This window comes from Furipterus horrens, unplaced genomic scaffold (assembly GCF_987537825.1).
Source record: "Furipterus horrens unplaced genomic scaffold, mFurHor1.1.pri manual_scaffold_11, whole genome shotgun sequence".
Lineage (NCBI taxonomy): Eukaryota > Metazoa > Chordata > Mammalia > Chiroptera > Furipteridae > Furipterus > Furipterus horrens.
Genome location: NW_028327181.1, coordinates 77,920,390 through 77,935,413, shown reverse-complemented (window position 1 = coordinate 77,935,413; position 15,024 = coordinate 77,920,390). Strand labels below are relative to the sequence as shown.

At 38.0% G+C, this 15,024-nt stretch overlaps 1 protein-coding gene across 3 annotated transcripts in view; it reads left to right on the top strand.

Annotated features, from left to right (window-relative positions):
• FBXL20 (F-box and leucine rich repeat protein 20) overlaps window positions 1-13,791 on the top strand; it is a 78,998-nt gene extending 65,207 nt beyond the window's left edge. For all 3 annotated transcript variants that reach the window (XM_090291989.1, XM_090291990.1, XM_090291991.1), the window contains 7 exons: window positions 144-218; window positions 5,465-5,595; window positions 7,728-7,788; window positions 8,402-8,446; window positions 9,757-9,813; window positions 10,996-11,208; window positions 12,703-13,791. In XM_090291989.1, coding sequence (XP_090148115.1) covers window positions 144-218; window positions 5,465-5,595; window positions 7,728-7,788; window positions 8,402-8,446; window positions 9,757-9,813; window positions 10,996-11,208; window positions 12,703-12,810 — 690 coding nt within the window. In that variant the 3' untranslated portion in view covers window positions 12,811-13,791. The remainder of the gene's footprint in view (window positions 1-143; window positions 219-5,464; window positions 5,596-7,727; window positions 7,789-8,401; window positions 8,447-9,756; window positions 9,814-10,995; window positions 11,209-12,702) is intronic.
• Window positions 13,792-15,024: the final 1,233 nt, after the last annotated feature.

The following is a 15,024-nucleotide window of genomic DNA, read 5'->3' as shown; positions in this document are numbered from 1 at the left end:
ACCTTTAGGTGATCATGTTTCATTGTTCTTTGCAACTTGCTTGTCTATATTTAGAATGTATTGATGAGTGTGTACACTTAAATCTCTGCCCTTTGAAACAATGTCAGTAATCATTTTTTCCCTCTCTTTTTTTAATCTTTTAGCTAGAAGATGAAGCTCTCAAGTACATAGGTGCACACTGTCCTGAACTGGTGACTTTGAATTTGCAGACCTGCTTAGTAAGCAGTCCTCCCTATAGCTTTTCTGTAGTACTAATGGATTTCTGTATTATTACTGTAAGAGTTTGAGTCATCAAGACCAGTGGTTTTTCTACTTCAGCGCTGGGGACACAGTAGACATACTGATGATTCTTTACTTGCTTGACAATACTCACTTCCAGGGGTTTTGACACAGATAAGCAGGTAGCTTATTCAGAATTCCAAATTGGCTAACTATAACTTCACCCCTTTCTTTTCTGCTTAAGAATACCTTTAAAAATTAAACTAATTACAACTCATCAATTAAGATCTATCAGTGAGTCATAACTATTGGGAACCACTGATCTAAACAGATGATGTCAGCAAAATGTACCCTTTAAATTATATTCAAGTAGTATTTGTAGTCCACATTTGGTTTCTTTTAGACTTATCAACTTTTTTGTGTCTATCTCAAAACTCCTCAATTTTACTTAGAGAATTTCCTGAAACTATTGAGGGTCCTAGAACGTTGACAATACATCTTTGTTTTTTCTATTGCCTTGAAGAGTACATATGTGTGTTGCTTTGGAGTGAGAGCCTCTTTCAGCAATGAAAAAAGTTGGTGAGGGTTTTCCTTGTTTTTACTAAGCCTTCTGCTTATTATACTCTCCCCTTATTTAATCACCTAAAGCTTGAGAGCATAGTGACTGGTATAAAAGTGATAACTTTAAAGGTGCTACATTTTGTGCTATTTAAGCAACTTGCCCTTGCAGCCCTTGCAGCCCTTCCAGCTCTTACAGGGTTGTGCTTGCTGATAATGATCTGCTTAAGAGGCTTCTGGAGACTGAGTTAAAAGAATGACATTCTTTTAAAATTCCGACCACCCCTTCCTTTTAATTCTGATGCCATAGCTGCTAGAATCCAGAATCTGCCTGATCTCATTTATGAAACTGAAATATTTGGCCTGAGAGAAAGCGCTAATACAACTGTTATTATAAGCATAAAACCATCTTAAAGTGACAGGAAAAAACTGTTCTTGGGCCTCTTCAGATTTTATTTATATACATATACACACACATTCTGTATATATGTGTATATATATGTGAGTGTATTGCATATATATCATACCTATCATTTGCTCTTTTAGTTTCATCTCCCTTTACCCTTCCAACAGACAGAAATCACAGTTAATAACCATAAAGAACTGGTTCTATCATGTGTTTATTTTACTGTTTTCCTTCATCCAGATGTTAGGATATGAGTTGCTGTTACTTCTTTCTTAAAATATGATGAAATGTGATTCTCAACATTCATAGGACTTCATATTCCTGCACAAACTGAAGTGACCAAAGCACATTTTTGACCCATTCTCTTTTTCTTGACTAATATGAAAACATAAAAGTTTAGTAAATTTTATCCTTTTTAAAATTTTAAATAATGGTAATATGACTGACTTTTCTCCTCTCTTCTTCCTCAATTATTCCTTATAGACTTTAAAACATTAAAAAGGATTTATGAACCAATGTCACCCTAATAAATTCAATAAATTTTTTAAAAAACATTAAAAAGGAAAAGACAGTATGGCCCTACAATACTTTCCCAATATTGTGTGACACAAATTCCACTGGCCTGGTAAATATTCGTGCTTGATTGTTATTTCCCCTTTTACATTTCAGTTATCCTTGCTTAGCAATAATGATATATTACATTTGCATGGCACTTTTTAAGGTTCTTCTACCTATGTATATACCCCATTAATTTATCCTTATGACAAAATCTTCTATCTGCCTTAGCATCATTTTTTTAATCTGTATTTTGTTTCAGTTGTACAGTATTGAGAAAATACTAGTTTAAGTAGTGACTATTTAAAGCTTGATTTTATTTTGTTTAGTAGTCCTTGAATTTAAGGACACTGATTAAACAGAGATGACAGGAGAGCTTTTCTGAGGCTTACTCAAAACTAGGGAATCTAACAGGACAAATTGAAGTTCTGGTTATATCTGATCATATCCAACATGTCAAGACATTTATACATGACTTTTTAAAATTCTTACCCGAGGACATGCTTATTGATTTTAGGGAGGGGAGAGAGAGAAAAACACATCGATGTGAATGAGACACATCAATCATCTGCCTCCCATGTGCACCCTGACCAGGATCGAACCCACAACTGAAGTGTATGCCCTCACCAGGAATTGAACCTGAAACCTTTTAGTGTATAGGATGATGCTCCAGTCACCTGAGCCATCTGGCCAGGGCCTGCATGACTTTTTTTTCCCCCTTTTTTTTGAAAATTTATTTTTACTCATACTATATAATATTAGTTTCAGGTGTACAACATAGTGGTTCATATATCTTATGAAGTGATCACAACAGTGTATATAACCATTTGTCACCGTCAGCAGTTAGTACAATATTGAGTATTCCCTATGGAGTACATTATATCCCCATGGCTTATGTTATAACTGGAAGTTTGTATTTTTTTTTTTAGTATATTTTATTGATTATGTTGTTACAGTTGTCCCAATTTCTTTTCTCTTTGCTCCCCTCTCACCAGTACCCCACTTCCCTCCAGCAATCCCACCCCACTTAGTTCATGTCCATGGGTCATGCATATATAAGTTCTTTGGCTTCACCATTTCCTATATTATTCTTAACTTTCCCCTGTCTATTTTACACCAACGAGTTATGCTTCTTAGTCCCTGCATTATTTTCCCATTTCTCTCCCTTCCCCCTCCCAGCTGATTACCCTCCAAATGATCCCCATATTTATGATTCTGTTCCTATTCTGTCAGTTTGCTTAGTTTGTTTTTGTTTTTATTTTTTAGATTCAGTTGTTGATAGTTGTAAGTTTGTCATTTTAATGTTCATAGTGTTGATCATTTTTTTCTTAAATAAGTCCCTTTAACGTTTCATATAATAATGGCTTGGTGATGATGAACTCCTTTAGCTTTCCTTTGTCTGGGAAGCACTTTATCTCCCCTTCCATTCTAAATGATAGCTTTGCTGGGTAGAGTAATCTGGTTGTAGGTCCTTGCTTTTCATCACATTGAATACTTGTTGCCAGTCCCTTCATGCCTGCAGAGTTTCTTTTGAGAAATCAGCTGACAGTCTTATAGGCACCCCTTTGTAGGTAACTCTCTGCTTTTCTCTTGCTGCTTTTAAGATTCTCTCTTTATCTTGCACCTTTGGCATTTTAATTATGATGTGTCTTGGTGTGGTCCTCTTTGGGTCTAGCTTGTTTGGGACTCTCTGTGCTTCCTGGACTTGTATGTCTATTTCCTTTGCCAAATTTGGGAAGTTTTCCTTCATTATTTTTTCACATAAGCTTTCGATTTCTTGCTCTTCCTCTTCTTCTGGCACCCCTATGATTCGGATGTTGGCTCTTTTAAAGTTGTCCCAGAGGTTCCTAAGCCTCTCCTCATTTTTTTCAATTCTTATTTCCTTATTCTGTACTGGTTGACTTTTTTTTTTCCCCTTATATTCCAAATCATTGATTTGAATCCCAGTTTCCTTCCCTTCACCATTGGTTTTGTGTGGATTTTCCTTCGTTTTATTTAGCATAGCCTTCACTTCTTCCCTTATGCGTTGCTATACTTAAGCATATCTGTCAAGTCTGTGTGCATCTTTATCACCAGTGTTTTGAACTCTGCATCTTTTAGGTTGGCTATATGCTCGTCGCTTAGTTCTCCCACTGGAACCTTGATCCGTCCCCTCTTTTGGGCCATATTTCTCTGTCTCCTCATCTTAACAGGCTCCTGTGTTTGTTTGCCTCTGTGTCTTAGGTAGAGCTGTCGCACTTGTTACATTGTAAGGGGCGGCGCCTTAGGCATTCATCGGTACAGAGTGCTCCGTTTCACCACGTTGTGGCACTGTATGTGGGGGAGGGATCTGAGAGGGAACAGTGCCACCAGCTCAGCACTTGCCTCCTTTCCAGGCACTTATCCCACTCCATATGGGACTGGCGCCTCTCCAGCTGTTGCCCTGGCTGTCATTCCCAGAGTGGGTGGATTTGCAGACATTCTAGGACCGTGGGGGCCCTTAAAACAAGTGGACTCTGCTGAGAGACTGGTAGTTTCTGCCTCGCCCCAACCCCCACTGGTTTGGACAGTCAGAAGCAACGAGGCTTTATTTTCCCTGGTGCTGGAACCGTGAGCTGTGTGGTCTGGTCTGGTGCTGGGAGTGTTCCCCAGGTGTCCTTCTTGACTTTTGAAAATATTTGACTGCACCCTCCACCAGCCTGCCACTGCTGCCACCACCACACAGCATCCTCTCTCCCCTCCCCTGCTTCACCCCTCTTACCTGTCTGGATGAGAATTTCTTCTTTATATATTTGTTTGTTGGACTTCCATGCAGCTTGATTTCCTGGAACTTCTGGTTGTCTCTAGTTTTGAGGTAGTTTTATTCCTTCTTAGTTGTGGAGGGAGACGCAGTGTGTCTGTCTAGGCCTCCATCTTGGCCGAAAGTCAGTTTGTATTTCTTAATCTGACTTTTTTTTTAATGTGACATCTTTGTTCTTTTTTCATTTTAAAATAATTTAAAACATACAAAATTATATTTGAGTTGGATATAACTGTTTATCTTCATAAAGTAGAATATTCTTTATTAGAAAATAAAAAAATAGAAATAAATGGATCTGTTATATGAGATTGCAACTGTTATCCACAGGTTGTTTTATGTTTTAATAACTTCGTATCATTTTTTAATCTGTTCATATGTTTATACTATTAAAATACTGCCATTCTCACCTGGCTGGTGTGGCTCAGTGGATTGAGGGCCAATCTGCAAACCTAAAGATCGCTGGTTGGATTCCCAGTCAGGGCACATGCCTGGGTTGTGGGCGAGGTCCCCAGCTGAGCAACCTATCGATGTATCTACTGCACATCTGTGTTTCTCTCCATTTCTCCCTCCCTTCTCTAAAAATAAATAAATGAATAAATAAATACTGTCATTCTTATTTGTTTTGTAGACTTTATAACCACTTAATTGAATCTACACCATAATGCACCCCATGCTGTTCCCAATCAATTGGGTTAAAAGAATCCTATTATAGCTTCTTCGCTTTAGCTCCAAAATGAGCACAGATTCTCTTTCAAACTAGATGAAAAGGAACTGGAAAGAAGAAACAAAGTGTGTTCGTTTTCTTTTAGGCCTACTACCTGATTAATATTAAATCTGCTTTTATTTCTTTTTGGTACTTATTTTCACTGAGATAACATTTTTTCTTTCTTTTTGTCCCACTAAGTTACTAATAATATCTGTGGGGGTTTTTTGCTCTTGTTTTTTAGCAAATCACAGATGAAGGTCTCATTACTATATGCAGAGGGTGCCATAAATTACAGTCCCTCTGTGCCTCCGGCTGCTCCAACATCACAGATGCCATCCTGAATGCTCTAGGTCAGAACTGCCCACGACTTAGGTAAAGATTTTTGTTTAGCTCAAAAAATCGGGAAAACAGAGGCCTCCTTCGCTTATATTTATTCCTTGGAACCTTGAAATCTTTAAGGTAGACACACTACAAGGCCACTAACCTTTTAGATGCCTTCCTTCTTGCTTTATACTTTATTTGGTTACATGTAATTCGCCTGCACCAAGGGATAATAGTCCCCATTTTCTACTTCCTAGTATCCATACTAGGGGGAAAAAGATCATTTATTTTATTACTTGAGAAAAGAAATCAAGGCATTTTCTCTTATTAATGCTTTTATATACAGATGGCCCCCTACTTAAAATGGTTCAACTTAGGGTTCTTTGACTTTATGGTGGTGGAAAAGCAATACACATAATAAATTACAGATATATTCAACATTTTGTTATAAAATAAGCTTGTGTTAGATGATTTTGCCCAGCTGTAGGCTAATGTAAGTGTTCTGAGCACATTTAAGGTAAGTTAGGCTAAACTATGATGTTTGGGAGGTTAGGGGTATTAAATGCATTTTGGACTTAACATTATTTTCAACATATGAGAGTTTTATCTGGGCATAACCCCACCACAAGTCAAGGAGTATTTGTAATTCCTTTCTGAAGAAAGATTTTGAAAGCTTATTCTGTGGTCACTTATATTGTAATAATGCCAGTAAATAGCAGAAAGTATTTAAAAAGAAAAAACAGCCCCACAGGAGAGCCTTCTTTATGCTGATTAATGGTATTTTACCACAAACCTTATTTCTTTACGGCTCCACCTCTCTGCCTAAATATAGGATTGGCTAAATATTTATTAAGAATGCTGTGTTAGGGGGAAAAATCAGGACAACTGTAATAGCACAATCAGTAAAATATAATTAAAAACGAAGAATGCTATGGTAACATGCACATGCTATCAAACCCTAATTGATTCTGTAAGAGCACACAACACACTATTTGATCCCCATATACCTTTTTTGTTTTTAAAATAAAACTTGTACTTTTATGTTAGCCATGTTAGGCATTGTTTTAAATGACTCACAAATATTTATTTAATCGTTAAACACCATATAAGCACTGTTATTATCTCCATATTTTAGATGAGAAAACTGAAGCCCAGAGAGGTCAAGTAACCTACTCAAGGTCTCACAGCTAGAAAGTGCAGGAGCAAGGATTCAAACCCAGGCTGTCTTGCTCCAGAATCCATTAAACTACGTATAATAATAATTTAAACCAATGAAACTTTTTAAAACTTTTTTTAAATCACTGGCCATGCCTACAGTATCAAAATTCCTTATTAGATCATAGACTAATTAGTAATATTAGAAGCTGAGAGTAGAGTTTTATTCAGGAGCTAAGGAAATAGCCAAGCTCTATCTGAAAGTATTGCCCATTTTTGTTTTGATTTCTTATATGTTGTTGTTGTTTTTTTTAACTTCTGTAAGTAATTTGTAAGCAGACATATAAATATTCTCTGGTACCATCATGTAGATGCCACCAAACTTCACAGAAAGGCTGCTTTTGACTCCCAGTCCTGTGGTTGGCATTTAGGTTGGTGCTGAGCAATTCCTAATTAGGAGAGTGGCCGCCAGCTCAGCTTCCCTCTCCTCTGGGCCTCCCTGGGAGCCTATGAGAGGGGGCAGGAAGCTTAAGGGAATTTTTTCATAGGTATGGTATTCCATATTTGGGATAGGCCTGTAATTAACCGGTTTCTTCATTACATTTTTAAAACCTGTTTAAATCTGAGTGGACCTACATGTAAAATAGGGAAAGAGACTAATTTACTTTAGCAACAGATTAACAGAGTACCTTCATTTCCGTTTTCTAGGAACAAGCTACCCTCTGGGGGTAAGCAGTGTGCCATCAAGAATCCTTTTAAATGCATTTTTTATGCATTGGGCATTAACTACAAGCTTCTATTATATTCTTATGATTGCATCACTCTGAAATGTGGTATTTACAGGACCACTTTATTATGAATCCATGAAAATGAACGGCAAGATCTGTATACAGACTTGCTTAGTTATTTATGTCACTATATTACATAGTGCTTAGGGAATAGGAGGTTGTTTTCTTAAATTCTTGCTATTTTAATAAATGTAGTTTCCAGGGACCAAGGACTTGATTTTCACTTTGTTTTTTTAACAGAATATTAGAAGTTGCAAGGTGTTCTCAATTAACAGATGTAGGCTTTACCACTCTGGCCAGGGTGAGTACTTTCTTCAGGCTCTGTGTAGGTTTTGTTTGGGATTTTTATTTCAGAAGAATGAGTATGGAGGGAGATGTGGAATAGCAGCAGAACTGAGGATGTGGGATGTGGGGGAACTTACCTGTGGCTGGTGTTCCTGAGTGTTCTCGTGCCACGGCTACAGGCTTGTAGAATACATGCTGCTCTAGAAATGCAGACATACATTGGATAACATGATGCTCCTTCATGAGACTTCATTTTCCACATTTTCTTATGATAAACTAAGCAAGGATTTTCTTGTGCTTCGTGAAAGAAACTTATCTGTTTATTTGTATGCGACTGGTGGGTGAGAATAATACTGGAAGAACTATATAACCCTAATTTTAAATGGAGACATTTTAAGAGATTTTCTGTATTCTCCAGAATATTTTAGTACTTGGAGTGGTTTATAAATCTCACTATAAGAGTAGTATTTAAAATTATAACTCTCATTGACCAATGTAATGAAACAAAAAGAAAGATGTTTACTTTCAGGTCAGGTAAATTGCTATTTAATACCACTTAGTCTTCTGGCCTTAAATTTTTCCCATATTTTAAGTGTTTGTATTGTAATGTTTGCTTTTGTATTTTATAGAATTGTCATGAGCTTGAAAAGATGGACCTAGAAGAGTGTGTTCAGGTAAGATTATGGATTTCTACTCAGAAATACAGTGTGATAGAAACTTGCATACATACAACATTCGTTTCCCTCCCCTGATGTAGTGCAGTGCCTGGCAGCACTGCTGACTCTCTATTTACTGAGGTGTCCTCCAGGCACACCAGGCAGAGAACACATGGTTATGTATTCAGGAACTAGGAAAATATATGCCATCAATAAGGTTGCCATTGGGAAGAAAGAAGAACCAAACATTCAAGCTACCAAGATATTTCCTTAGACCTACAGAGTCTTGATACTAGTAAATAATTAAAACCCCATCGTACTGAATAGCACTGCCTCTTTTTAGCTTAGCTGGACACTGGACCCCTATATCATTACCTTTTTTCTTTTCTTACCAATTTTAAGAGCTTTGAGATTAGTTGATTGGAGAGAAACTAAAAAGAACATAGAACAATGAATTGTTTTTATGGTAAAAATAAAAAATTTACTTGGGTAACTAATGAGGTCAGTTTTTTCTAAAATACTTGTTATCCAACACTACTTAGCATCTGTTAATTCTTAACTAAATTAAGACTTGTTTATGTTCATTCATATCTTGCACATTCTGAGTGCCCTGTGTGTCCTTCCCAGTGTTAGTCCTTCTGAGAGATGTGCATATACCTATCTGCCCCAACTCCCTACCCTCTTCACATTTCTTAGCCCCTGTGAAGCTATATATATTAGAATAATATTCTATCTCAAAGAGTTGGAAGAATTTGAAAAGAAGTACTGATTTACTTATTGTCCTAAGATAACTATAAAAAACTGTTCTTCCTTTAGGAGTTCTTTCTTCCTGAATGCTCATAGGTAACCCAGATTCCAGCAACCCTTTGTGCCACCTTTGGGAAGATAACTGACATCCAAGACATCGATCCTGAGTTGTGGCAAGGCTTATAAAGTACAGGCCAACTATCTAAAAATTGAGCATGTGCTCACATTAATTTTTTTTCATGGAGCATTGTCTCCTGATTGTTTTCTGTGATAGTTCTAAGGAGGTAGAACAAAAAGTCCAGTCTGTAAGTTATGAGGGCAGAGATTTTCATTCATTTCAAAAACAAAACAATGTTCAGCAGACCTGTACAAAGATTAAGACTAGAGGATACTAGATGTGTTGAAGCCTAGCTTCTTAAAGAACAGATTCAGGTAGCCATTGGGATTTCAACCTCAAGATTTTGTTATTTGATAATTTATCAATTAGGATATCAGTTTAGATTATAAATATAGTCAAGAATGAGGTACAAGCCAGAGGTTTTTGGAATTATACCTAAAATAAACTTACATGTTTCTTTCAGATAACAGATAGCACATTAATCCAACTTTCTATACACTGTCCTCGACTTCAAGTATTGGTGAGTTTGACTCTGAAAATTGTATGTGTTTATTAGATTTAATCAAAACGCAGCTCTTGCCCTGGTTGGTGTGGCTCAGTGGATTGAGCGCCTGCCTGTGAACAAAAGGGTCACCAGTTCGATTCCTAGTCAGTGCACATTCCTGGGTTGTGGGCCAGGTCCCCAGTTGGGGGCGTGTGAAAGACAACCTCACATTGATGTTTCTCTCCCTCCCTTCCCTTCTCTCTAAAAATAAATAAGTAAAATCTTTTTTAAAAAAACCCAAAAAAACAAAACCCAGCTCTTACTTTCTTCTTGGTGTCAGGTTACTATTTTGAGAAACCATATTTTTCCAAATTGCCAAATTACAGAGGACCAAGGAAGGAACTGAAAATGTTAAATGTTTTCTGTATCAATACTTGGAGATTGAAAACTGATGTGGAAAGCATGAGTTCTGTCTCCCACATGAATTAGTCTCCATCCTCAATGACGTTTAAATTTCAAGAGGTCCAGGGGAGAAGATGGCCCAAAATGTAGTTTGCTTCACCTTGGAACAAAAACAGAAGCAATCAAGGCTTTACTGCAGAGAGTTCTCTGCTACTGCTTCTAGTAACACTATGGAAAAGCCTTTTGATTGACCATTCTGTACTTAGGTTCATTTTTGGTGTATTTGGTGACACATCACTGCCCAAAGTTGGGCCAAGGGTTTTGAGTTTCACGTATAAGAACCAGGAACTTAAGGGAAATAGATCAAGTAAAGAGATTTATGTGAAGAGATAACCACACCTGATAGCTGTAAGAATCAACTTTATTTAATTAACTGGGCATCCCCCTGTACCAGGTAATCAGTATTTAGTCCAAATCCCAGAAATTTTTGTGCAGGAAAAGCTTGAGCCCTCCTTGTCTCTGTGAAGAAGAAAAATGTTCATTTGTGTATCTTATTTTGTTTATGAACTATATCACAGTCATTACATGAATTCACAAAATATATTTAGAAACACACAGAAATGTTGATCATTGATTGTCAAAAGCAGAACCCTAAGCAACTCTTAACTTGCTTTCTTTTACCATGTGGATTTAGTGGTGGTTCCACATACATAACAATCAAACCAGAAAGGCCTCACTTCTGATGGTAGACAGGCCTCTGGCTAGAAGAATGCCATAAGATATTTCAGTGTCCTTCCTTGCTTTGTTTGGCTGCAGAGTCTGTCTCACTGTGAGCTGATCACAGACGATGGAATTCGTCACCTGGGGAACGGGGCCTGTGCTCATGACCAGCTGGAGGTGATTGAACTGGACAACTGCCCACTAATCACAGACGCATCCCTGGAGCACTTGAAGAGCTGTCACAGCCTTGAGCGGATAGAGCTCTATGACTGCCAGCAAATTACACGGGCTGGAATCAAGAGACTCAGGGTAAAGATGGCTATATCGCTCTCCGGCTTTCATGTTTTCAGCATCCTTCCCTTTTATTTTTTTAGATTTAGAGTTCTGGGATTACTACATTTACTTGGACATTTAGCAGAGGAGGGGGAAATGGAGAACAAACCTAAAGGTTGATAGTTTAAGATGGAAATTTAGTAGAAAAATACTCACTGAAGGGAAGAAAAGGAGGTCTCCTCCCAGCAGAGTTTCTCCAGTAATGTCCAGAGCTTAGTAACGTGCCTGGAGTGAAAAACATATGCCAGATTTTGGTTCTAAAGGAAAGAAAGAAATAACATCAGGAAAATATTTAGTTAAATAGGATTTAAGAATTTAATTTGTATTTTCTTTCACATCAACCCCTTCTGCTGGGGTTTTTATTTTTTAAGACAATAAATGAATCAAGTAGTTTTCTCCCTTTTTTTTTTTTTTTTTTTTTTTTTTTTTGCCCCACTCTCCATAGTAGAGAGACCCATGCATAGCCAAATGACCAGAAGACAGGTTGCCAGCTAGGAGGTTATAAAAGGCTGGACGAATCTGTGTTTTAGAATATTCAGCTCAATAGACATTTATTGGAACATTTGCTTCACATCTGCTGTGAGAAGGCACTGTGGTTAGTTATTTTTTATAACCAACCTCTAAGAAAAATCATGTTGGCTTCATGGCACCTGATCACATAAAGGAGTATCAAATCTCATCTTGATTTCTAGTTGGCCTCGGTTCCTCCTCTCCCATCAGACCTACAAGACTGAGAGCATGACTGCAGTGAGGAGTCCTTGGAGCCATATTTCTTCTCCTGAAAAAGAGGAGAGCCACAGATCAACCAGAGCCTCTTCTGTGGCCTACTTATAGGGTTCCTGGCTGTCAGGAACCTCTTCCATCTCTCAGTCTTCAGAGTCTTTATATGTTCATCAAGTCACTTAACACTTTTCCGTTTTAACTTAGCTATTTATGTGCATGTCTAGACTATAAGTTCCCTAAGAGCAAGATCATCATCTTGATCATCTTTGTATGCCTCATATGTAATTAGCACAGTGCCTTGAACATAGTAGGAATTCAGAAACTATTCATATAGTAAACACTAGAAGCATGTTATTAAAGGGGGAATTTTTGGTATTTTTAAATATCAGAAGAAACATTGTCCAAAATGACTTGGAATAAAATCTTATTTTAAGCATATATAGTTTGTTTCAGCTATGGGAATCAAACTAGGAATCTCCTTTGGCATGGGTTAAGAAACTGGTATGGAGTTTTTCCCCAGTTGTACTGTTATGGAAGCTGGTACCAAAGTTATATGAGGTGATTTAGTCATTTAGAATAACGTGGGATGATACAGAATAGACCCCAGGCCCCTCAACATCTTGCTGCTAGTGTTCAGCCTCTGCTCTGCTTTCATGGCCACTCAGCTCCTCAGTGTTTTTTCTGAAAAGCAACATTGCTCTTTCTATTTTAACCCTCTCTCTTAGTCATGTTTCTTTCTTGTTCCAGACCCATTTACCCAATATTAAAGTCCACGCCTACTTCGCACCTGTCACTCCACCCCCATCAGTAGGGGGCAGCAGACAGCGCTTCTGCAGATGCTGCATCATCCTATGACAGTGGAGGTGATCAACCTTGGTGAACTAAGTATTTAATGACACTTCTAGAGTTACCGCGGAGTCTCCAGTGGAAGCGACCCCAGTGTTCTGGGCAAAGGTTACAAAGTGAAGCAGCATCCAGATTCCCAGAGCCACACGTACATACACATACCCATTCTCACCCCCACCCACTCTAGCTCTGTGACTAGGGGACTGAAGATTGTGCTGGCTTTACCAAGTGGATTGGTAAAAGTTTACCATTTCTGTTGGATGTACCCAGAAGAAAATCATAGGCAAGGTAGGGGGAAGGGGGCATTCCAGCAAACCCAGTGTTACTGCTACTACAGTTTGTTTTGTTAAGGGGTTTCTTTAGCAAATTTGGAAAAGCGACTGCAGTCCTCCAGGGTCAAGGAAAGCATAGAAAAACAATATATGTTGTATCCAGGGACCAGAAAGGAAATTTCTTTGCATCCTATAAATGGCAGCCATCCATTGTGAGATGACTACACAGCTTCTGTGCTTCCTCGTTCCCATGCCAACATGCTGAGCATGCTCACAAAGGAGGCTCCTCCAGGCCGCCTTCTATTTTAGTATTTGGCCCAGAGGTTTCCTAAATGGTTGCATTGAAATCGCTGTGGTCCAAATGTGATTACTTATTCACTCAAATTGTCACTCTGTAGCACCTGTTGTCCTCTGTTGCTCCCTCCTGCATTCTTGCTCAGTCTGTCATCTGTTCATAGTCTGCTTACTCACACTCAATTGTTACTCTTTTGCTGTTGTGTTTACAGTTTGCATTTTGGATGATTAGTTGGGGTTACCAAACATTTTTAAAAGAGACATTATCAATAAATATTTTTTTAATTCTAAATTTTACCATTAGGGGACCCTGCCTGAATCTTTGCCAGTCTGAAGGGGAACTATTATAAAAGCACGAGAAGTTATGAGAAGAAATTGAGCTAAAACTATTTTGATGAAAGTAAACTCTGCCTTTTGGTTTCTATTACATTGTGTGATATGTTATAATATGCATGATATGCCCAATATTCCCCTGCACATTTTTCCTTCCATCAAGTTCCACTAACTTAATGAGGAAAGCAAAATGCATAATTAGTAAAGAGTGGAATGGCGAATCCCAAAACTGAGCGTGAAAGCCCCCACCACCCAAACTCAGGCATGTTGCATGTTCACTGAAATCTAGGTATGATCAGTGACATCTCTGATTTGTGTCTGTGAGGTGGTTTTGCTTTAGCAGGAATGCGTCTAGAGGAGCTGTACCGTCTAGCTAATCAGTCCCTCTCCTCTACCCCCAATTCAGCCTATCAGGAATGCAAGAATGACCCTGTAACAGCTGGTCAACTGTAGGTCAGTGGTGGTGGTATCGTGTCTAATATTGGAGCCTCAAAGGACCAGAACCTTTTCAGAACCTGTCATCTGTATCTCTATTATGCTCCAGACTTCGCATGAATGAAATACAAGTGTAGCCAGATGGAGGAATTCGGGCAGCAGAAAGAGAACATTGAGAAGAAGTAGGGGGTTTGGTGCCTCTGCCCAGCCTGGTTATCAGAACTGAGGGCAGAGTGGAATATTCAGTGCCCATGACTCAGTCAAAGAAGCTTCCCCTCCCCCACGAAAAAAAATCATGCGAGATGAGTTCAATGAGTTTCTAAAGTAGTAGAAGTAGATTTCTAAACTCCAAGGTTAGAAAGCTTGTATAATTTTTTTAATAGGATGCCTTTTTTTTTTTTTTTTTTTTGCCTTTTAGAACATTAGTGTGCAGCCCACCATCATATTAGATCATCTGCATGATCCAGACTGTTAAGACTTGTTTTAATGCTTCAGGTGCTGGTTCAACCAGCATGTGTGAGAATTGTGATTTATTTCTTCACAGGCAATTCCATGAAAGGGCCTTAGAAATGTGTATGACCCATCAATATCTAATATGTTACATTTATTTTAAATTCTCTTTAATTATTCCCTTTTAGAAACTGAAATTATTTACAGTTTTAATTCTCCCTTCCCCTTATCCTCTTTTCAAATTACAGTGTAAGAAACATACTTTTTAAAGTGAGACTCACTCTCCTGGCCGTACCCCACATGTAGCAATATGTACACTTGTACACACTTCCAGGTGTAGTTCATAATATTGAGATCCCCAGGTTACTCGTTCAAACAAAACTAAAAAGTAATATTTAGAAGCCATCTACTCTAATGTATAATTTTTTTTATAGCGCCA